Source organism: Alosa alosa, chromosome 18 (assembly GCF_017589495.1).
Source record: "Alosa alosa isolate M-15738 ecotype Scorff River chromosome 18, AALO_Geno_1.1, whole genome shotgun sequence".
Taxonomy (NCBI): domain Eukaryota; kingdom Metazoa; phylum Chordata; class Actinopteri; order Clupeiformes; family Clupeidae; genus Alosa; species Alosa alosa.
The window spans coordinates 6489739-6513868 of NC_063206.1; the positions used below are offsets into that span (position 1 = coordinate 6489739).

At 43.5% G+C, this 24130-nt stretch overlaps 1 protein-coding gene across 2 annotated transcripts in view; it reads right to left on the bottom strand.

Moving 5' to 3' along the window:
• The window catches only part of ppm1ba (protein phosphatase, Mg2+/Mn2+ dependent, 1Ba), a 39185-nt gene that overhangs the window by 8702 nt on the left and 6353 nt on the right, over positions 1-24130 (bottom strand). For both annotated transcript variants that reach the window (XM_048269446.1, XM_048269447.1), the window contains exons 2-3: positions 7114-8020; positions 5075-5192 (exon numbers count right to left, since the gene is read on the bottom strand). In XM_048269446.1, coding sequence (XP_048125403.1) covers positions 5075-5192; positions 7114-8004 — 1009 coding nt within the window. In that variant the 5' untranslated portion in view covers positions 8005-8020. The remainder of the gene's footprint in view (positions 1-5074; positions 5193-7113; positions 8021-24130) is intronic.

A 24130-nucleotide genomic window follows, 5' to 3' on the forward strand; every position in this document is an offset into this window, starting at 1 on the left:
GAAAGGGAGACAGAAATTGAGGAAGGAGTAAGACCAAATGAGGAAACAAAAAGGAAGAGGAGTGGGATCTGTCTGTCTGTCTGTCTGTCTGTGAACCCAGAGAGGCTGTGTGCTGCCCAGTGGGACAGCATGGGATGAGAACCAGCTGGATGTTCCTGCAGTGCATTTCTCACCAGAGCAGCAGAACTCCATTCTCTCTGCCACATGCAGAGGCCAGGCAAACACCGGCCCAACACGTACTTAGCGCAGCGCTATCCTCACCAAACACCGACCCAACACTGAGCTAGCGCTATCCTCACCAAACACAGGCCCAACACTGAGCTAGCGCTATCCTCACCAAACACCGGACCAACACTTACCTAGCGCTACCTTCACCAAACACCAGCCCAACACGGTCCTAGCGCAGCGCTATCCTCACCAAACACCGGCCCAACACTGAGCTAGCACTATCCTCACCAAACACCAGCCCAACACAGACCTAGCGCAGCGCTATCCTCACCAAACACCAGCCCAACACTGACCTAGCGCTATTATCACCAAACCTTTTTTTGCCAAACACTAACACTAGCTATCCTCACTAAACCTTCATGCTAACTTTTTTTTTTGCCAAACACTAACACTAGCTATCCTCACTAAACCTTTATGCTAACTTTTTTTTTTTGCCAAACACTAACACTAGCTATCCTCACTAAACCTTCATGCTAAATATTTTTTTGCCAAACACTAGCCCAGAGCTCTCCTCACCAAACCTTCATGCTAACTTATTTTTGCTAGCCCAGCGTTATCCTCGCCAAAACCTAAAACTGATTTAGCATTAGCCTGACAATAACCAAATGCCATTCTTACCAAACACTACTGCTAACTTACTTTTAATACTAACTTATTATTAGCCTAACAAGCTACTGAGTTGCCATGCTAGCTGCTGCCTCAACCAGCATGCAGATAGAGGGTGTGCAGTAATTCAAGGCTGAGGATCAGTGCAGTAATTCAAGGCTGAGAATCAGTGCAGTAATTCAAGGCTGAGGATCATCACTACCAAAAGTCCACCCAGCTGCTGATCTACGGGTTGGCTTTCCAGGATTAAATGATTCCTGATGATTCTTGTTGTTGTTTATGTTTTGTTTCTGTATCCTCTATGTCTCCAATGTTGTTGGAAGTTTGGAGTGGTTTTATTAGGGCCCGAGCACCGGCTGGCATAAAGGCCCTATTGTTTTTGTAAGGATTATTATTATTATTATTATTTATTTGTTGTTATTCTACTTTTTTTTTGCTTTCCTGTTTTTGAGGTGGTTAACATGGTCGAAAAAAAGTCTTGAAATTTGGCACACACGTCCAGGTGTCACACATCGCAGAGAGGGGTACAAGAGCTTGACCCCGGCGTGGCCCAGGGACTCAAAATGCTGTGCATAGCTTTAGGTGACTGATCCCGTTGTTGGCAAATATTTTGAGGTGGTTAACATAATCGAAAAGTCTTGAAATTTGGCACACCCAGGCCAGGTGTCACACAAAGCAGCTAGGTAAAAAAGCTTGGCCCCGGGTATGGCTAGAGACTTGCTAGCGCCCCCTTACACCCCCTTAGATGACTGATCCCGTGGTGGGCATATACTTTCAGCTACACACACCAAATTTGGTAGGTGTCTGTATCTCCCCAAGATGAACGACTTTCGTATGTACAATGCATTAGCCACGCCCAACAGGAAGTGAGGTATTTGGGTTTTTGTGCAGACTAATATGTGATGAAATATGTGATGAATCATGATGCCAAAAGAGGTGCTTCCCATGGGTGAAAACGCATGAAATTTGGCGCACACATCAAGTGATACAGTGAATAGACAGGGATAAAAGCTTGGCACCGGGTGTTGCCCAGGAACTCCATAGCGCCCCCTTATGTCACTGTGACTTGTGGTTGGCATATAGTTTAGATACACACACCAAATTTGGTGGGTGTATGTAACTCCCAAAACAAACAACTTTTGTATTAACATGCCATTAGCCACGCCCACAGGAAGTGAGGTAATTGAGAATTTGTGCGTTGTGGACATGATCAATTTTAACGTACTCCTCCTAGACGGTTGAGCCGATTCATGTCAAAGTTGGTATACATGACGCCGAGATGTTCCTGATTATAAATTGTGAAGCCTTTTTTTTGATATGTTGTAATTTAACGAAATGGCAAAATTATTCATTTTAATACCCTTCCACATAAACAATAAATGTGTCATAATTCACCATGCATGGCTTGAAATGTTTTAAATTTCACAGGTCATTGAAGACCATGTTAATGATAATATTCACATGCCCATTATGCATGTTTGGCATAGCGCCACCAACTGGCAACAGAAAGAATGAAAATTATGCTGATTTCACATGATCAATTTGAACATACCTCCTCCTAGACGGTTTGTCAGAATCATTTGAAATTTGGCAAACATTATGCCAAGATGTCGCTGATTGTGAAGGGATTTGTGAATGTTGTAATATATTTCATATGATTTTAATATCTCACCACATAAACAGGAAATGTGTCATAAATCACAGTGCATTGAATGAATGGTCTGAAACTTCTCAGGTTAATAGATATCATGATTATGATGATATCCAGACACCCAATGGGCCTGCCTGGCATAGCGCCACCACCTGGCCACGCAGGAAATGTGCCAGAAATGCAAAATGCCTTAAGTGATTGATCTGAAAGTTTACAAACATTTTGGATATCATTATTATTGTGATGATATTCACATGTGTAATTTCAATGCCTAACATAGCACCACCATCTGGCCAAAAAGTGTATCAGAAATGTTCTTTTGCTGAAAATGAATGGTCTGAAAATTTCTCAGGTTAATATATTATGATTATGATGACGCAAATGGGCCTGCCTTGCATTCGCCCCCACCTGGCCAAAAGCGGTAAATGTGGCAGAAAAAATAAAATACAAAAGCACATAGCACACGCATCAAATATGTACATTTCCCAAACGCACCACGTCGGTGCTTTGTTGGATTCCGACATGTCACGGGTTGCGGCCCGCAGGTGCTCGGGCCCGCCATTGCCGCTTGCGGCCATATTTGTTATTTATTATTGTCTGTGCTTGATGTTCAATGTGGCTCCCTTGAGTGCAAGACAAATTCCCTTCGGGGGGGATTAAAGGTTTCATTCATTCATTCATCCAGCATCTAACCTTGAGAGATGGCTTATTTCCTGCTTCATGCTGGCTGAATACAGCATGGGCTTCCAGAGCTCTACAGATGAACCTGGGCGGACTGTTCCAGAACCCCAGGCTCTGCGCTGTTCACACCAGCAGAGTCACCATTGCCAACAGACTTACTGCTCCTACACACAGTTGCGTTCCGTCAACGCATGCCAGTGGGTATTCCCGACGGTAGCTATGCAAATGACTTGAAGGTATAACCGTAATTTGTTTGGTTGGTGCCGTCAGTCGATTAGCATGATTGGCCGGTGCCGTCTGTCGGTGCAGCAGGAGCTGAACTTCTCAACGTGAGCGACGGGAGAAACGCGACGCAACAGACCCACAATTCAGTTTGGCAACGGATGACGTGAGCCCATGTAAAGTAAATGGAATGCGTATCCAACACTGCAACGCACGCAACTGTGTGTAGGAGCCGTTACTGTTGACTGATTATGTTGCCTTTGTCCATGTCTTTGTGCGAAGCGCTTCGAGAAGCCATTTGTGGTGGAAAATGTGCTATAAATTTACCTTCACCTCCTTGGGACGGGTGCGTCGGAGAAGGACCACAGGGTCACCAACGCCAAAGAAAGTAGGAAGCTCCCGCATCAGGTCATTGCCCGATGATGGTCATCTGACCGAAACGTTGCAATAAAAACCAGTACAATTGCAAATGAAGACAGTGTGCGGGAGCTTCATACTTTCTATAAATTAACCTTACCTTATCTTATCAACATTGAGTCAAGGCCATCCTCAAACCCTAATGCAAATATAGCACTAGCCTAACGATGACCCAACATCAAAACCTATATGGTGAGGCAGCAGTGCCATGGCCAAGTCCAATTCCCGAATATAAATATAAACTTTTAGTTCAATTCCAGAATATAAACTTTTAGTTTCATTCCCGAATATAAATATAAACCTTTAGTTAGTGGTGTTCCAGAAACATCCAACAGGTGGCAGTGGTCTGTGTTTTTTCTTCTTCTTCTTTTTGTAAGTTATATTTTTGGGCTTTTCAGCCTTTATTTGATAGAATACTGAAGGTGTGTGTGTGTGTGTGAAGTCCAGAAGTTTGTGTATTACATTGCATCTTTAATATTTGTGTCCCTGCACCACTGTTCTCCATGTGGACATAAATAAATGGTTAAAGTGTGTGTGTGAGTGAGAACGTAATGGCGTCGTGATGGAAGTGAGTAAGCGTGTGCGTCGTGAGTGAAAGTGAAATTGGTGGAGAGTGAGTGAGTGAGTGAGTGAGTGAGTGAGTGAGTGAGTGAGTGAGTGAGTGAGTGAGTGAGTGAGTGAGTGAGTGAGTGAGTGAGTGAGTGAGTGAGTGAGTGAGTGAGTGAGTGAGTGAGTGAGTGAGTGAGTGAGTGAGTGAGTGAGTGAGTGAGTGAGTGAGTGAGTGAGTGAGTGAGTGAGTGAGTGAGTGAGTGAGTGAGTGAGTGAGTGAGTGAGTGAGTGAGTGAGTGAGTGAGTGAGTGAGTGAGTGAGTGAGTGAGTGAGTGAGTGAGTGAGTGAGTGAGTGAGTGAGTGAGTGAGTGAGTGAGTGAGTGAGTGAGTGTGTGATCGGCCAGCAGAGTGAGTGAGTGAGTGAGTGAGTGAGTGAGTGAGTGAGTGAGTGAGTGAGTGAGTGAGTGAGTGAGTGAGTGAGTGAGTGAGTGAGTGAGTGAGTGAGTGAGTGAGTGAGTGAGTGAGTGAGTGAGTGAGTGAGTGAGTGAGTGAGTGAGTGAGTGAGTGAGTGAGTGTGTGTGTGTGAGTGAGTAAGCATGTGCGTGCGTGAGTGAGTGAGTAAGCGTGTGCGTGCGTGCGTGAGTGAGTGAGTGAGTGTGTGAGTGTGTGTGTGTGAGTGATTGAGTGAGTGAGTAGCTTCACATCTGCAGCTGTGCTCACCTTCCACACGAGACTCCAGAAGCTTGTCCAGCTCGGCGTCTCTCCTCACAGCCGCATCTGACACTTTGGGTGAGTTGGGTAAACACACAAGAACAACGCTCATGTTGTCCCTACTGCCCTGGAGACCGAAGACAAGAGACAGACAGAACAGGAGGAGTGTGAGAGAGAGAGAGAGAGAGAGAGAGAGAGAGAGAGAGAGAGAGAAGGAAGAGAGGGGATGAAGAGGGAGAGTGAGAGAAGGTGAGAGATTGAGAGACAGCGAGGGGATGAGGGCTTGGTGGAAGGAGAGAAAGAAGAGAGAGAGATAGGGGGAAGGAGAGAGTGAAGAAAAGAGGGATGGAGAGAAAGAAGAGTATGAGAAGAGAGATGGAGAGAAAGAAGAGATAGAGATTGGTGAAAAAGAGAGAAAGAAGAGATAGAGAGATTGAGAAGGGGTGGGGGGTTGTGTGAAAAAGAGAGAAAGAAGAGATAGAGAGATTGGTGAAAAAGAGAGAAAGAAGAGATAGAGATGGAGAAGGGGTGGGGGGTTGTGTGAAAGACAGAGAGAAAGAAGAGATAGAGAGATGGAGAAGGGGTGGGGGGTTGTGTGAAAAAGAGAGAAAGAAGAGATAGAGAGATTGGTGAAAAAGAGAGAAAGAAGAGATAGAGATGGAGAAGGGGTGGGGGGTTGTGTGAAAGACAGAGAGAAAGAGTTGTGTGAGGGACAGCAACTCAAAGCAGATGTTGGTGTTTTGTTCTCAAAACATCTAGAGTATAGATGGAATGTGCATTGGTGAGGCCCCAGATCTGTTCCAATCCATGCATCTGAACTGAAACTGCAGCATCTGCAAATCCTTATTAGCTCCTAAAACAAAAATCTATTCTTTTGTTCCATCAACAAGCAACACAGGCAGACACAGACGCAGACACAGACACATCTAGAGGCTATGCAGTCTGTCTAGACAATAACATCAGTAGATGAGTCAAACTGCTGAGAAACAAAGCACAGAAGATGGAAGCAAAAGTGAAGCTGCATCATGTATGATCTATACGTGACAAACGGAATGAACTGAATGTCAAGTGGAACATAAACCGCTCAGCTTTGTTCACACAGATCTGCACGCACCCACACAAACACGTACACAAAGAACACTGACAAGCAGGAAAGCGCGCACACACACACATACACTAAGAAGCTAACTAGTCAACACTGACAAGCAGGAAAGAGCACACACACCAGTGTTTCCCATACATTGACTAATCTGTGGCAGGGCGCCATGAAATCAAACCCGGCCGCCACACATTAATCTTCTATGTTGTACTATTTAAATTAAAGATAAGATTAAACATAGTTTAGTCTCCTCAATGTACTAAGTTAAGTTATGCAATCAAGCAGTATCTCAAAGCTAACGTTAGAATACTGTTTGGATGTCGAGTTTAGCATACTTAGCCTACTTACAGCTGCTTGTCAATTTCGTTACTCATGCAGGGCTCATTTCATTGACTCTGACACTGAATATTTGTAAAATCCCGATGTAAATGGAAAGGTGTTTTCCAAGACTCAAAAGTGCTTGTCCCAAGGAGAAGTACGAACCTTTATTTTAACTAACAACATAGAAAACAAATTGCAATTGTGAATTGCATCCACACATCAGCAGCCTTTTAACGGTGTTACAATTGCAAGGGTTACCTCACGAACGTCTTAAAGTGACAGGCACTCAATTAGACCTATACACTACCAAGACAATCTTTACCACCCCCCCCTGCCAAAAATTCAATCAAATTCTGTGGGAAACACTGCACACACAGGCCAACCAAAGAAACATACACTCACACACAAGTAGTGACCAGGAGACAGTAGTGACAGCTGGCAAACTCAATACAACTACTCCCCACACACACACACAGGTATACACAGGTATGCACTAAGCTGCACTGCGCACACACACACAGGTATGCACTTATCTGCACTGCACACACACACACACTCACACAAGCTAACAACTGACACGGACATGCTGAATAAAGTTCCTCTCATACGCATGTGCACACGCACACACCTTCTGCAGGCAGGTGTCCAACAGCTCGTTACACACACGCTCCAGGTCGGCGGTGACCTCAAGGCGTGAGCGCACAAACTCGCACAGTTCCTCGTTGCTCATGACATCCCAGATCCCGTCGCAGGCGAGCACCACAAACTCGTCCTCCGGGGCGCGCGCGATCTCAAACACCTCGGGCTCGGGGGACACCAGCTGTTCCGTGGGGCCCTTGCCGTCCACGCACTTGTAGTCGTAGTCGCCGAGGGCGCGCGAGACGGCCAGCGAGCCGTTGACCCGCTGGATCATGACGGAGCCGCCGGCGTTCTGGATGCGCTCTTTCTCGTGTGGGTTGTACGGCTTGTGGTCGAGCGTAGAGAAGCAGACGCGCCCGCGGCGGCAGAGCAGAGCTCGCGAGTCGCCGCAGTTGATGAAGTAGAGGTGCGCGGGCGAGACTAGCACGCCGACCGCCGTCGAGCCGCTGCGGTCCATGCCATTGCGCAGATCGGTGAAGCTGCGCATGTGCTCGTCGATCGCCAGGAAGCCCGCCCGGATGCCGTTCTTCACCGCGTCGATCGAGGCCGGCTCAGGCGGCGCGGCTGGGGGTCCGCCGGAGGACGTTGGCGTCGGACCTCCCCCGGCCCTGCGCAGCTCCTCGGCCCCTCCGGCGCCCGTCACGATGTGTTCCAGGATGTGCTTGGCGCAGTAGTTGGCGACGCGCGAGCCCGCGTGCCCGTCGTAGACGCCGAAGAAGGACCAGTCGTCCAGGCCGTGGGGCAGGCCCAGGGCGGCCGTGTGCGCGTCTTCCATCTCTACCCGCCAGCCCTGCATGCTGCTCAGGCCGAAGCGCAGGCCGTTGCCCTCGCCGTGCGCGTTGTGCTTCTCCGTCTTCGGCTTGTCCAGGAACGCCCCCATTGGCTCAGGGTGCCGCCTAGGAGACGGAGCAGAAGAGGAGACGACGTGAGAAAGGAGGAGCTATGAGGGAAGGACAGAACCCTGGGCAAGTCAAGGAAAAGAGAGAGAGAGAGAGAGAGAGAGAGAAAGCAGGAGGGAAAAATGAAGATGACACAAGGGATGTAAGAGTGTTGTGATGTTGAGAAGAAAGGAAGGGGAAAAACAGGAGGGAGTCTAATGGAGTGCATGAGAGAGAGAGAGAGAGAGAGAGAGAGAGAGAGAGAGAGAGAGAGAGAGAGAGAGAGACACACACACACACACACACAGCTACATGTGAATATATCTATGACGTTCATCTGATTTTTTTCTTTAATATGTTAAGTGAGTTGTACTTTGAGAGCAAAGATTAACAGGAGTCAAATTCCTTGTTTGTTTACGCAAACCTGGCCAGTAAAGCTGATTCTGATTCTAAATAAACCAGCAATATAACTTTATCATCTATCATATACACTGACATCTTTGGGGTGTATCTTATTGAGTGTTGTGAATTGAGTGTCTTTGTTCAGTATATAGAACACTTCAAACCATACAAATCAATTAATTATCTCATATTATACAACAATTGGGTTCTATGGAACTATTTATTTGTTTCTGATTGGCCGAGAGACGTTCCATGAGTTGGAATATCCCTGGACATTTCAACTCAGACTTTGCACAGGTAATAATAAATCACTCCGCGATACAATGCGAAGATTCAACACCATGTTCTCATCCCAGCTCTCCACTATTTTAAGCAATGGGTTACTCCTTAGTAGGGCTTTGACTTTGGCCCAAAAATCATATTCGAAGTTCGTTTGTTTATTAATATTAAAATTCGAATATGTATTAATAATATTTTAACCATTAAATGTCTCCAGTAAGACCGATATTGGTATCAAACTTAAGTTCTATATGTTCTGTCCACCAGAGGGCAGTGTATCAATCAATGTCAATAGACTATGTGCACGAAAGGTTAAAATTGTTATTGAGATAGGGCTGGGCGATAAAACGATAGCGATATGTATCGCAATAGACATATAATCGATATCAATAAAAAATACGTTCGATAGAACATTCATAATTAAAAGCAACACACACCTCCTGCCTTACGTTGTCCATAAATAAATAGGCTAAATATATCTTGCATTGTAGTATGTCAAACTCTACCAGAGTAGGCGATAGAAGTAGGCCTACCTCAACACAGACTCTCCTTCCCCGTACACTCTCTCTCTCTCCCTCTCAACAGGCATGTAATCCAAACATTAATCGTCCAAGATGACTGGCTAAATTGCTATTAAATCCGGTCAGCATCATTAGCAGGCTGCACGAATTTGTTTAAAACTGTTGCATTCAAATTGACTGCTAAGTTCTAATCATCTCAATCCCGATGCAAATGGAAAAGTATTTTCCAAGACTCAAACAGGCCTGTCCCAAGGAGAAAAAGTATTCATTTGAAACTTACACACGAAACTGAACAGTCTAACCAGACTATGATACACTAGCAAATTAAGCTAACGTTACTTTGTTTACAATATTTCCAGGCTTCAACCAGTGCTGCTTTTAATTCAGACTTATCTGCACATTTATTTATTTGAGTGTTTTTCATGATTGTGTTGCCATTTCTTTTCCCTGTTTGCTTTGATTGATAACTGAGGTGATTAAAATCAGAGGAAGGTTAAGTTTAAAATAAAAGTGTCTATTATGTCTATGTGTGAGCTCAATAAGCACGAACCAGCCAGATGCTAACGTCACCTACAGGAGCCCAGATGACCAATAATAGCCTTGCTAATGAGCTCGCGATTTTACTTCACCGGGCGTGAAAAAAAAAACTCGGAATCTGAATCGAAAATAACGTTTACAACCAAATACATTTATAGAAATGATCTCCATAGGCTAGAGGTTCGAATATTAGAAGATCCCTAAAATTCGTTCGAATGTCTTTAATTTTAAAAATAATCGAATTATATTCGAATAACGAAGTTCGGAGTCAAACCCATACTCCTTAGCAAACCATAACGAAACAGTGCTTCACCACATCTGTGGATTAAGCCACACAGTCAACTCTAAGTAAGATAAACGAGGATGCTAATTGTTCTCAGCATTGCCAGCATTGTGTATAATATGATTGTCACTTGGAGGAGACTTATAGATAACTATCGTTAGCATAGTTAGCTAACCGCTGCTAACATGGTAGCATCGTCACGTCAGAAAAGCATGGGGCTGTGCCAGTAGTGTAACATTTATTCACCATAAATTAATAAAGTTGAGTGGTTCTGAAATGTAGGCTATGTTTCCGTTTTTTTGCAGTACCATGTCCCTTACATGACATGGCCCAGCGTCCTTGTAACATGCATGCAGCAAAGCTAAACATGAACGTAATTTCAGCCCGACTTTCAACATTTCTTTCAATGAAGACACGAAAAACCACAAAGACCCATAACGAGGGATCTGTAATGTTGGTTACCTAGCAACCAAGACGTTGTCTATTGAAAAGGGAACTATTTTTGATGCGTAAGAACGATGTCGAAATTAACATTTTTAAACAATAATGGGGTGTTTTCAGATAATTTAGTTTGTGGTAGAATTGTTGTATAAAAGCAATATAGCACTCGTGATCGTGGGATTGGTCATGGATATTCCCACGGCTGTTGTTGCCTGCGTCGCTCGGCCTCCGGCCTCGTGGCTACGGCCGAACAACACCCGTGGGAATATCCATGACCAACCCCACTCTCACTCGTGCTATATTGCTTAATTAACAGCCATCTGTCACTGCTATGAGTGTGGCATATGAGAACTGATCCTGTCCTTAAGTGACCATCCACCACAGACCCTGTCAAGAGCTGCCTCTGAGCCCTCAGCCTTCAACCTAGCAGTGCACTGAGGCGAGAGTGAGACGAGAGGAGACGAGAGGAGAGTGAAAAGAGAGGAGAGTGAGAGGAGAGGTGAGAGTGAGAAGAGAGAGAGGAGAGTGAGAGGAGAAGAGAGTGAGAAGAGAGTGAGACATGCGTGAGATGAGAGGAGAGGGAGACAAGAGGAGAGTGAGGAGAGTGAGAGGAGAGTGAGAAGAGAGGAGAGGGGAGAGAAGTGGGATTAGTAAGACAAGTGTGATGAGAGTGAGACGGGAGTGAGACGGGAGTGAGACGAGGGTGAGACGAGAGGAGTGAGACGAGAGGAGAGTGAGATGAAAGGGAGACAAGAGAGAGGCGAGAGTGTCTACAGTGCACGCCATGTCCCATCGTTGGATTGATCAGAGTCTCAGAGTGCAGCTCTGTGCTCGGACTGCAGGCACTCCATCTGCTGACTCATCATAAAGCAGTCCAGCCTCCGCCAACAGAGTTGCTATGACAAAAAAAACAACAAAGAAAACAAAACAAGATGCACTTGCATACTGCCGCACAGAGCCTTGCGCAAGATGCATGTCTGGGTTTGGTACACTTTGCCATTCCGCCAGGGCAGGTTAGCCGGGCCGATTATTAGGGCCGATATTTAGCATTTTTATAATAATTGGTATCGGTAATTTTTTCCACTGATAAGCCGATACTGAAATGGAGTACTGAAATACCGCTACTTTGTCTGTAAAGCGTCTCTCACTCCCTGCATTTGCTACTCTGTGGTCGAGAGCATTGTCCCGCCCACTAAGTCCTGATAAGGAATGTTTTCACTTTTTTCTTCACTCTTTCTTTTGGGTACAACGCGGACTTTCACTCGCTTCCTTAACTAAGGATTAAATACACAAAGTGTCAGTGAGAAATTCCTTCAACGTGACCGGTTTAAAATGGTATGCGTGTTGTCAAAAGCACTCGCTGCGACTATAGAGTGATGGAGGCAGAGGGCTTGGGGTTTCATCAAATGGGGACACATGCCTTGCAGAGTTTGTGTGTGTGTGTGTGTGTGTGTGTGTGTGTGTGTGTGTGTGTGTGTGTGTGTGTGTGTGTGTGTGTATGTAAGGAGTGCAAAAACAAGAGGGAGAGCTAGCGTCAAATCAAATTTACACCAAATGTGTTTGGGAAAAAAAAGACTAGCACTGAAAGAAAAAAAAACGTTCAACTTCAACTTTTCAACCCTTCAACTGTGTGTGAACTGTGTTTTCTCTGCTAGGTTTTCAGCGTCTCAACACACATTCATTAAAAGTGAGACTCTGATTGTCGATCTGCAGACTGGCAGGCTCCCTGTAACAGAGCTTAAACTTCTCACACTGCAGGATCATGGGATTTGCTCTCATCAGTCTAACTCTCCACCCACCTCAAGCTGCCGTCAGGTTCAGCCCCCCCTCAACCTAAGAGGGTTCCAGATCTTTCTCCCCTACGAGTCTGGTGAACTCCTGACCTATCAGTGGGGCGCTGAGGACAACCCACTGAGCTAACTATATTTACAATTCACGTTTAATCATTTGGTGGACACTTTCAAACAAAAGTTCAGTAGCCTACCGACAAGACTCAGGCTAACCAAGAAAAAGCATAGGCACCAAGGGCTCTGAACTTCTATGTTGAGTAACTAACTTTGGGATGCACACGTAAGATCTTTTATTGTCAGAATTTTTGCTACAACAGTGACAGTTACAAACCTCCAACAACTGCAGTGTAACACAGAATTACTTACTAGCTACTTATACAAGGGGTGTGTGTTAAGGTTCCCAAACGCCTGCAGACACACATACACACACACACTTTTGACCCCAAACCATGTTGCCATTCTCTGTTTCATAACCCCCATGTGAAAGCTCCGCAGCGGTGGGGAGAAAGTTCCAGAACAAATTGCAGGCTGTGGGCGCACAGCGTAAGCTGGTTGCTACGGCTACAGTCCGCTGACCCCCACAGCACTCTTTTTTCCTGGTGTTCGTTTCAGTCATGGTGTGGGAGACCACTTCACCTAAACAACACTGCTATGTTGAAGCTGCAGTTGGCAAGTCTGACAGATTGAGGGGACTTAGCCAAAGTTTGAATGTTTACAACTCTCATGCCCCTTCCCCGCTACCACCGAGCACCTGATTGACAGTCAGATCTCACAGAGCCCTGCTCTGATTGGACTAGAAGAACCGGGAGCTGTGGATTTTTGCAACAAAAATAAGTGGCTCTAGGTGGAGGTAGAAGTGTGGGTTTTTTCTGTCAGTGGCTGGTAGATACTGCAAATAAGGTCTTCAAATAGGCATATTTAAGTGGTTTTGTGAACAACCTTCTGACTCTGATCTAGGCTGCTGTATTTGAGACAGCTCATATAAGTCAACCCCCTGTTTGTTGTCACTGAAGAATCCAAATTATCCTTACACAACATCACAAGCCTAAACTGGACTTAAATGGTGATTAAAGAAGGACAACGCATCGCAGAGAGAGAAAGGAGAGAGCACCTACTCCATTTTATGGTATGCAAATTGCTAAGTAGCACCTTTCTTTGGCCATGCATCATTAAGCACTTTTTCACCATGCCAATGCAACTTCGCCTTACACAAAATCACAAGCCTAGACAGGCCCTGACGGAAAGAGCCCCAATCTAATACAGGTCAAACCATAACCTTACATGTGCCAAGGTATCACTTCACTACACATTTCAGTAATCTACCTAACAAGTGGTGTTTCTCAGACCATGTGTTCATTACAACAAGTGGAACAGCTTTAAGCTGCTTTGGCAAAACCCCAGCCTCATAAGGACATTAAGCTACATATGGCCAAGAATAGCCTGTGTCACAGATGCTGTTGAGCAATATCTATTTGTGATATTGCATCACCATTCAGCATGATCACTGCACATACAGCCAAAATTAGTACTTTGTTCTTCTGTTAACACAACCTGACAGGTTTAAAGATGAAGGTCTGACTGACTGAATCATCAATCGTCATCGACTGAGTACATCAATAAACCGGCCCAATACGTGAAGTAAGCAGTGCTGAGCTTTTCTTTTTTTATGTGTTGTTACTTTGAGGTTTAAAAAACAACAACAAAGTTAAAACCATGAATGAATGGACTTCCAGTGCACTGAGCTTGGCGGCTTTTCACACAACAAAAAAACAAAAGCAAACATGACAACAGGGACTGACAATAATCTCTGACACCAAAGCATGTCAACCGTGGCTGCTCCACCCTAATGAAGGCCAGACTGCTTTATGGAGTGTGCTTTACAGTAGCTGTTTTCTGGAATATAGAGTATTTAATTAATAGCTAGCTAATCAACACATCAATAATTAAGACACAACTTTCATCATAAATAATTAGCACATTAGTGTCATTTTAATCTGTAGAAAACAACATCACTTCAGAAACAATTCACAAGGATATCACATTAAAAACTGCCAATATCTAAACAAAGTCTACCATGCCTAACTCATACACAGATTTTACAAAAATTACAATATAAATAATAACCCAGTATGTGAGTTGTTAAGACGCCCTAGTTTGGTCTTAGTACCAGTAGTCTGTATTGGAAAAACTGATATACACTTCAGTTTTATTTGGTCACTTAGTCTAATGCTAGAAGTTGTTCTTGCATTGCCACAGGGTTTCCAACACCAGACTACACATCTACGCTCTGTGGATAAGCAAGGGCACAATCAGGAACAACAAGCGTGTTTATCTCCTCTATACAGGACTGCAGAAAATCAATCTCATGACGCCTGACGTCCCGAAATGACCCAAACTACAAAAACATTCTTTTGCCTGAATGAACCACCTTCATTATGTTGTCTTCAGTATGTTTGTAAAGCCAATGACAGTGATTCATAAACACCAACACAAACACCAGCTACTTTAACGCCACAACTTCCCCGCTAACCTACCACTGGGTTTGATTGCTACTATAACGCCACGACTTCCCCGCTAACCTACCACTGGGTTTGATTCTTTGTTCATCAAACCCAGCCAAGTACAGTAGGCCTCCCATGCCTGAGGCAAAGGCAGCCAGTGCATGGAGCCACCACCCAAGTGGCGCTCATGCATGCCCCAGCGTCTGCCAGTGGCACACCTCACTGAAACAGGTTTATAAATACACCATTCAGCTTGGGTTACAGTCCTGCTGGCCCCCTAATACCCCCACCCACCCCTCTCCTCAACTCAGCCCAAATATCAGCTTTCAGTGAGGGAAGCTGCACTTCCTCAAGACCCCGTCCAGTGTCGGAGCCCTCTGGGGAAAGCTGGTCCAGGCCCAAATAATATTAAAAGGTGGAGTTGTCTGGTCTGGCCTGGCTTGATGATGAATCTGCAAATGTGGGCTAGAGGAAGGAACGGGCGGTTACACAACATTACGGATGCAAGTCAGCCATTGCCATTTGATCCTCAAGCATGATATGAGGTATGAAGCTCTGCATCAGACAGGCAGGGACAACACTGTAGGCATGGAATTCAACCCCCCCCCTCGTAATCTGCTGACCAAACACATTTTAAATTGACGTCAGTATTCTCAAGTTCTTCTACACCCAGAGCTAACCGCATGTCCCGAGAAGGAAAGACTGTCGATCGTTAACTCTCGTCCCAGAAGTTTAAGTATGTTGAAGACACTTTGGTCGAGCGAATTATGAAACAGTCAAGTCACACGGTGCTTGGTGTGAATGGAGGCCACAGCTGACCATTGAGAAGTGCGGCGGTGGCGCAGGCGACCATCTGGAGGCCACAGGCAATGTCCATGCACTTTGAGGTCTTCCCTATTTGCATTACACTGCAGCCATAAGCCTAGCCACACAATAGGCTTCCACTCATTGCTTATGGATGGATGTGAGGAAGAGAGAAGGCTGAAGCCTGTTGGCTATCCACTCCAGGTGTAAAAAAAAGGGGATTCAAGGTCCAAGGGACAAGAGAAACGGACACTGCTCTTGAAGTGTGTAGCTCTTTGACGGCAGACGTCTGAACTGGCTCCCCGACTAGCTTAGATTATTATTATTATTATTGTTATTAATAATAATATTGTGATAATATTGTATTAAAAACACATACAGGAAGGATTAAAACAGCAGCCCTGCTCCTCATGTAAGACATCTTCCTTAACAAATTCTCCACTGCGTTTCCCTCCAGTGGAGTCCATGCACATGTCCTTACCTTACCTAGCTAGTGCTAGCCAGAAATCAACAGCAGCACGTCCACAAATGGCCCATTGTCCTCACAGGGCCTTTACACACCCAACCACACACATGCCCTCACACACCAGACACACACCACACAAACACCACAAAGCACACATTCCATTGAAGTGCAGGGAGGGAGCTTGAGATTGAGATTGAGAGAGAGAGAGAGAGAGAGAGAGAGATGAAAGCCACTCAGATACTGTCATTGGTTCCGTCACAATTACTCCACTGCCTGGAGTGACAGCCGAGGGGTTTCTGTGGCAACAGGAAGCACCAACTGTGTTCTTAAGCAGATCTTGCCTGCATTCTGAGCTCACTCTTAGGCACAGCAGTGGCAATGAGAAGGATTACTTAGGCGGTCGTTCACAGGCACACACACACACACACACACACACACACACACACACAGTACTCCAAGACCCTAAGCATACACTTCAGTCAGGAAACAGTCAAGGACAAAACAAGGATCAAAGGGGGAAAAACATTCACATAGATACAGTATTCAAGCACTCAAACACAATTTGTCAAAACAGCTATTAACAACGGTAATGGATTTCAACAGTATTAACGCTCTTGAGCTGAAACATCCATAAAATGAAATTGGTGCACATACCGCACCATACCACAGAACCAAATTCAACTTTTGATGAATGCAGACAGGGCAGCAAGAGCAGAGTAAAAACATTTGCATTGAAGGCATAGAACTCCTTGCTGATGGATGGGTAGTACAGTACAACACGAGCCAGACATACTTAGACAGAGACATACAGAGAGATACATGAACAGACGGCTAGACAGACTGACAATGGTGCGTGTATGTGTGTAGAACCGATAACGGTGCGTGTATATGTGTACAACCGATAAAGGTGCGTGTGTGTATATGTGTAGAACCGATAACGGTGCGTGTGTGTATATGTGTAGAACCGAAAACGGTGTGTTTGTGCGTGCGCGTTGAACATATAATGTCCAAAAACATATAGTCCTATAAGGAGTGATCAGTTCCTGACATCAGAAAGCTACGTCGTCTGCTGACATCATACTCCCTCATTCTGTTAGGTCAAGTAAAAGACAAACACTCCTTATTTCAACACCAGAGCAGCTGTGTGTGTGTGTGGGGGGGGCCTGGGAGAGAGCAGAGAGCTTCCACCAACCAACAGGACAGGGCGACCCACTGAATTACAAAAAATAGTGGCTGGAGGTCCAGGCGTTGCTGCTCTCCCTGTACAAGATCTGGAAAGAGTGCAATGCATACCATCTATTCACCTTATTCAGCCCCGCCCATTTTTTAAAATTCCACGTCGTCTTTAAACCTCCGGTCGGCGAGCTACGTCTAGTTAGCTTCATTGGGATAACACGGCAGAAGAGGATAGAGAGGCTAACTTGGGAGGAAAATGACAAATGCCATCAGGAGGTCAGACTGCAATATTGTACTTCGCTACCCAAGGCTATTCAGCCCTACGGAGTGGGTAGACGATGTGGCAGTGGCCGCTGTATCGTATGGAGAAACTCGCAAATCCTTATCTGTTTGGTAACTATGGTAACTAGTTTAGAAAGTCATTACAGAACAGCCGCTCCAAAGTCAGTGTTTTCCAAACTTCAGATTGGAAAGGTGTATAACAGAAATGTCTGTCACCAAAATCCTAAATAAACGTTGCTAACTTTATAATGACCCATAACATATGATGCCAGTCATCTCGATAGAGCTCTGTTATCTCAATGTATCGCAATGGATGTACTGCTCAATCGGAAGTTCGGAGACAATGTGGGCAAAGCTAGTGCCCCCCATGTTTGCGCGCGGAATAAGGTGAATAGTGTACTGTATGGATTGAATGGACAAATAGAGGTGCCTTTCTCCCATGTTTAAATGTTTTAACGGGACACCTATAAAAAAAAAGTTTAATCACCGTTCCGTATCAATGCTCTTTTGAATGGTAACGATAGCAACCATAGTAAACAACTGTTGAGTGTGGAATCAGGCTTTGCAACAATGGACCCCCCACCCTAGCAAGTAAACGATTGCAAAACTGAAATGCCCTGGATCTGGGGCAGGTCTAATCCAAAGCCCATTGCTATGCAGGGTTTATTCTAGAACCAGTATCAATTGTTATGCAAGATTTGTTCTAGAGCTGTTACATGGAGTTTGTTCTGTTTGCTTCTAAGCATATGTTTTTGTCCAAAGAAACAAGAACAAGAGTACATTTTTATGTAGTTTATTCTAGATTAACACGGCTTAGGACACACATAGTATCCGTGGGCTCGTAGTCTGTCCTGTCCTGACTCTAAAACAACAGAACACTAATGTGCGTGTTTTTATGATACCATGATAACCTCCGATTCCCATGTAGGTTATACCTCATCACGCAAGTAGATGAGAAACTCTGTGCTAAAAATAACTGGCAATGCGATGTTACCAGGTTACGGCTAGTACACCCCTAACATCCCCCATATCATTCAGCAGGCTCTTCAGATGCTAATGCCAGCCTTCACCAAGACACACCCATGGCAAAGAGGCTGTCCATACATGGACACCACTGCATACGGCACCTCTGCCACCATCAGAGAGAGGGAGAGAGAGAGAGAGAGAGGAGAGAAGGAGAGAGAGGAGAGAGAAGAGAGAGAGAGAAGAAAGAAGAAGAAGAGAGAGAGAGAGAGAGAGAGAGAGAGAGAGAGAGAGAGAGAGAGAGAGAGAGAGAGAGAGTCGGCTCGGAAAATAAATGAATCCTTCCTTTACTGCAAAACATCCTAATATTACCAAGTATTTTGGTCTCTTTTCAACTCAAAAATATCTTATTACACTTAGTAAAAGATATCATACAACAAGCAAGTTATAAAGGACTTGTTTTTAGACTGACTAGCCTGGATTTTATTTAGGTACACTGGCAGATCTTTTCACTTATTACAAAACAACAATTACACAGCAATTCTATTTAATCTAACCAAACAGCTTCTGAGAATATCTGGGAAGATGAATGAAAAGTTATATTAAAATCATTTAAACGTTGGCTTTAATAAACTCCTAAAGACCTGTTGCTCTCGCTTACACTCCTCTCACACACTGATCCTCACTCGCACACATATTCTTTGCTCATGGCGCGCTGCCTCGCACTGTGAGGGAAAAACAAAGAATCCTGGTCGCCATTTACGGGAAGAAATGTTGTTTAAAGATCTATAAATATTGAATTTAATGATAACTTAATTTCATGAGAAATAATGAGATAAGGTTTTCCCCCCCAAAATGATAAAATTCCCTGACTTTGCATGTCTGGAATAAACTTTCCAAAATTCCATGACATTCCAGAAATTCCATGACCCGTGGGAACCCTGGACAAGTTATGGATTTATCTATTTATTTTATTACTTTTGGGCTTTTCTAGCATTTTATTGACAGGACAGAGGAGAGTGGAGCGGAAATGAGCAGGAGTGAGATGAGGTGTGGGATCAAGATATGACCTCATAGCCACACTTGAATCTGGGTCCTTGTGGCCGCCGGGCCCTGCGTGTGGTCGAAAGTCCCTTTGAATAGCAGTGTCTGCTAAATAAATACATGCAAATGTAATGGGGCTGGACACTACCACTTGTGGCACAGCTCCCTCCAAAAGAGGCTTTTTACCAAGCACTTTTGGCCGGCTATGCATTATGCATAACGGTGCACGGCTTCAGGTACGTTTACTAAACTGTGGAAGCAACACATATGCCCACACCCCCAAACACACCCACCAACACACACACACGTGCATGTGTGTCCATTTAGGATCCTCCTTTGACTGTAAGCATTGCATTAAAGGCACAACTATGGAACACCCAACATTTCCCATTCTTCATTAGCTTGGGCTGTAAGAAACACAAAAGAGCGACCCTTCAGAAATTCAGACCCAATGTCAATATCACCGTTACATCTGTAGCAATGCTTGCCTTACAAATTGTTTACAATAATGTAGTAAGACTGCGGACAACTCCTGATTAATGCAGTCAAACCTTGAATGGAACAGAATGAAATTCAGTAGAATGGAAATGGGCCTGACATTTTATACAATTCTATGCAAACACACACACACACTCAACAGAGCATGCTAGATAGGTGCAGAGCTGGCCAGGGAAAAGGAAGGCCCAAGGTACTTCAGAGAGTGGAGTTAACAAGCTAATTTGATTAGGCAATCCTATCATTAGATCCTTATGGTGCTAAATTAACTCCAGACCAAAGTCCTTCTGCTATGTAACAACCATCGTATCCTCATTGTGACTTGTATGTATTTATGTTTATATTAGCTTAGGAGAAGATCTTTTTATCCAGAATGACGTACAACATAGAAAAAACAATGAGCATCACCATAACGCTAAAAACTATAGTAACGTGTAATTCCAATCATATAAATGAAAATCATACATAAACAAGGCCGAATAGTACTAACAATAATAGGCTAATAGAAAGTCTTCATACAAAGACTTACCTCGGTCCGCATCCTTGACGTGCATCAGCCTACGGGTTAACTATTTTAAATTATTATTGTTACAAGAGCCAGTCTCCCCGGATCAACTCAGGGTAAAAATGCAGCAGCCAGGAATCGAACCCACAACTTTTTCTGGTTACTGTATGCTAGCCCAGCTCCCTCACCACTGCGCTAGCCCCGATGCCACGCAGGACATGTGCTTCAACCAGAACGACGTCTTGTAAGTGAAAGTGATTGATAATGACTGACTGACTCTATTATTATGTTACATGCTCCAAATGTAAAGCACTTTGAGCTGCATTCTGTGTATAAAAGGTGCTAACCTGTCTGCAAGCAACAACAACTTATTATTATTCCGCTTACCACTTTTTCCAGTTTAACTTAGAAACTTCATTCAAACTTTGTAACGTAGGTCTTCAAACAGACCAAGCTGCTATGTCTTTTCAACTTTGAAACTTTTATACTTTTTAAACTATTAAAGAAAAACTTTTTAAAAATCCCCATAGACTTAACATTGCCGATTGTGACATCATAATACGGCCATTAAGCAATTAGAATCCTATGCCAGGTGTTCAGGCCACCTGCAGCCTCAGGCTTTAAGCATACAATCTAGGTAAATTAAGACTACACATCCTATGCAACTGTTTCCTCTGCCCAGAACTGTTTCAAAACAAAAGTCCTCACTACAATAATCCACTGTCAAACAATTTAACCCATTAAACTACTGAACTTTTTACATTCAACTTTTAAACGGTCTACTTTTAAACTATCAATAAACTATCTATCTATTAAACTAGCTGTCTATCAACAACTTTTAAACTATCTACATTCAACTTTTAAACTATATACATTCAACTTTTAAACAGTCTACTTTTAAAACGATCATTAAACTATCTATCTATTAAACTAGCTGTCTATCAACAACTTTTAACTTATCAACTATGTCCACACTTGTCATCAACTATGACTCCTACTCACTGTAGCTAGTTAACATTGTTAGCATAGTTAACATTTTAACATTTTTAGCAAAACTGCTAGAAAACATTAGCTAAGTAACATGGTTAGCATAGTTAGCATTGCTAGCATGTGGTGCAATTGGCTACAGCACCCGTACCACATTTGGGAGTGCTGTGGTGCAATTGGCTACAGCACCCGTACCACATTTGGGAGTGCTATGGTGCAATTGGCTACAGCACCTGTCCCACATTTGGGTCCAAGCACCCACGGGAACTCGGGGTCAAGTCTGAGTCGGGTAATTTATCGATTCCACCCCATATCTCTCTCTCTCTCTCTCTCTCTCTCATGAAGGCAAAAAAGCCCAAAAAATATGCTTAAAAAAATAAATCAATAGAATTATATATACTGTATAACATATGTAATTATTAGGGCTGTCAAAATAACTGATTAATTTCGACTAATTAATTTGAGAAAAAATAACTGATTAAAAAAAATGAGTGCAGATTAATCGATTCTGTATGACCTTTGACCCCGAGTTCTAGTCAGTAAAAATTAGACTGTAAAATGAAGGAGAGAGAAGAAAACATGCTGCCTGGATCATTGATTGGAACATTTACTTTTAAAAAACGGCCTGATGGTGTTGATAAAAATAAAGTATTGAAAATAAAGTCCTCTGTAATGTCTGCAGCAAGGAATGTGCTCTATATACATCAATGCAAAGAAATAGGTGTTGACATTGAGGGGAGTGTTAATTTATTTTCATTGTGTCCCCTAGGTCATATCTGTGGCCTGAAATGCCTTGTATGTGAAAAAAAAAAACTTCTTCCCGAAGCACTTTTGAATAGTGTTGTCACGATACCAAAATTATGACTTCGATACGATACCTGCCATAAATATCAATGATGCTTTCGATACTGAAACGATACTACGGCGAAATCCTAAGATATCTGGAAAAGAAAGGACTCATACCTCCTCCAAGTGTATGGAGTCATTTGTGTTGAATTCGGTGCACTTTTGTAGTGTGCAGGTCAATTCTGGGTTCTAAACTTCCTACATAATTATTACTTTTATAGTCAGTAAAATAGTAGGTCTACTTTGTGTGATTAAGTCCTTTATTTTTTGTTATAGTTCATTTACATTGTGTTGTGTTTTGCCAATAAAGTAGCTTTAAATAGCCAAACTAGGCTAGATCAAGGACAAGGTCAGTGTTGAAATTACTGCATGCAAATCACTGAATGCTATGCAGAGGGGCCTAATCTTTAGGCCATCGGATGTACAGTATAGGCTTCCCTAGGCCTTCCTGTGTTCATGAGATTTCTTTGACAGTTGCAAAGGGAAAAATGTGAGGATGGTCTTCTTTGCGCCCAGTGTACAAGTACGACGTTCCAACCACTACATGGGCATTCCTACATTAGCCTACGTCTATTTCTTTGACAGTTGCAAAGGGAAAAATGTGAGGATGGTCTTCTTTGCGCCCAGTGTACAAGTACGACGTTCCAACCACTACATGGGCATTCCTACATTAGCCTACGTCTATTTCTTTGATAACATTTGCTACCACGTAACAATAAGCCGCTATTATTATTAGGACTCAACACGCTTTGGTGGTATTATTTGCTGTGGGTAGCCTATCCTACATCTGGGCAATACTGACAAAGACAAATTGCAGTCTACATGCCATGACAAATATTACCAGTAGTACTGACCGAACATGAAATAGATTGTTTACAAGTTATGGTAATGTTATTCTGGCGTGAACATTGCGCTTTCATCACGTTAGCACCCTATGATTACAGCTTGTTATGTCTCGTCAAAATGATTACAGCTCGTTATGTCTCGTCAAAATTCATTGATGAAGGAAGGTTCGCTTTATCCCAGAGAACCATACTCGTTTCACTTAGGCTAGACTAAAACAGAAGAGAAGAACTTGGCACTAACCATGTAGTCGTGTTTTCTATAGCATATTCGTTAACCTGTCGTTCTTTGAACAAAAATGTTGGGATATGTCTGCGAGGTGTTTAGCCAAGTTCCATGCATAGCCTACTGCTTTTAAATGACTTTAAAACATATTTCACAAAATTCAGGGCGTATATTCACGGGCGTCTGTGTACCTGATGGCTTGCCTTCACAATTCGCGATGTATCCGAAATAGTTGCAGATTTCACTTCACCTTTTGTTTTATCCACAAGGCCGAGGACGGTCGGCAAAGAACTACTGTATGTTGACGTTGGCTGCGCACTCACTCACTCAGAGCTGCCTGCTTGACACGCCCACTTGCCTAGATGCGTGCAAGGAGCAGTGAGAGCAGCAGTTCACGCAGACACTGAACGTTAATTTTAATAAAGTATCGATTCTAAAAACGTCAGAAATCGTATCGTTTTTTGCGTGAAGGCATTGTGATACCTTTTTAGTATCGATACACCGTGCAACACTACTTTTGAATTTATTTCCTCGGCATATTAGGTCATATCATAGATTATTATGGCAATTATTCGAAGAGTGAAAATAATAATAAGAGTTTTTGAAGTCAATGTCACAAATGCTGATTATTCAATGATCCATTTGAATTTAAATATTTAAAATACTTTCACAGCAACAATTATATATGCGATTAATTTAGATTAATTATGTAATTAATTAGATTAATTATTTTAATCG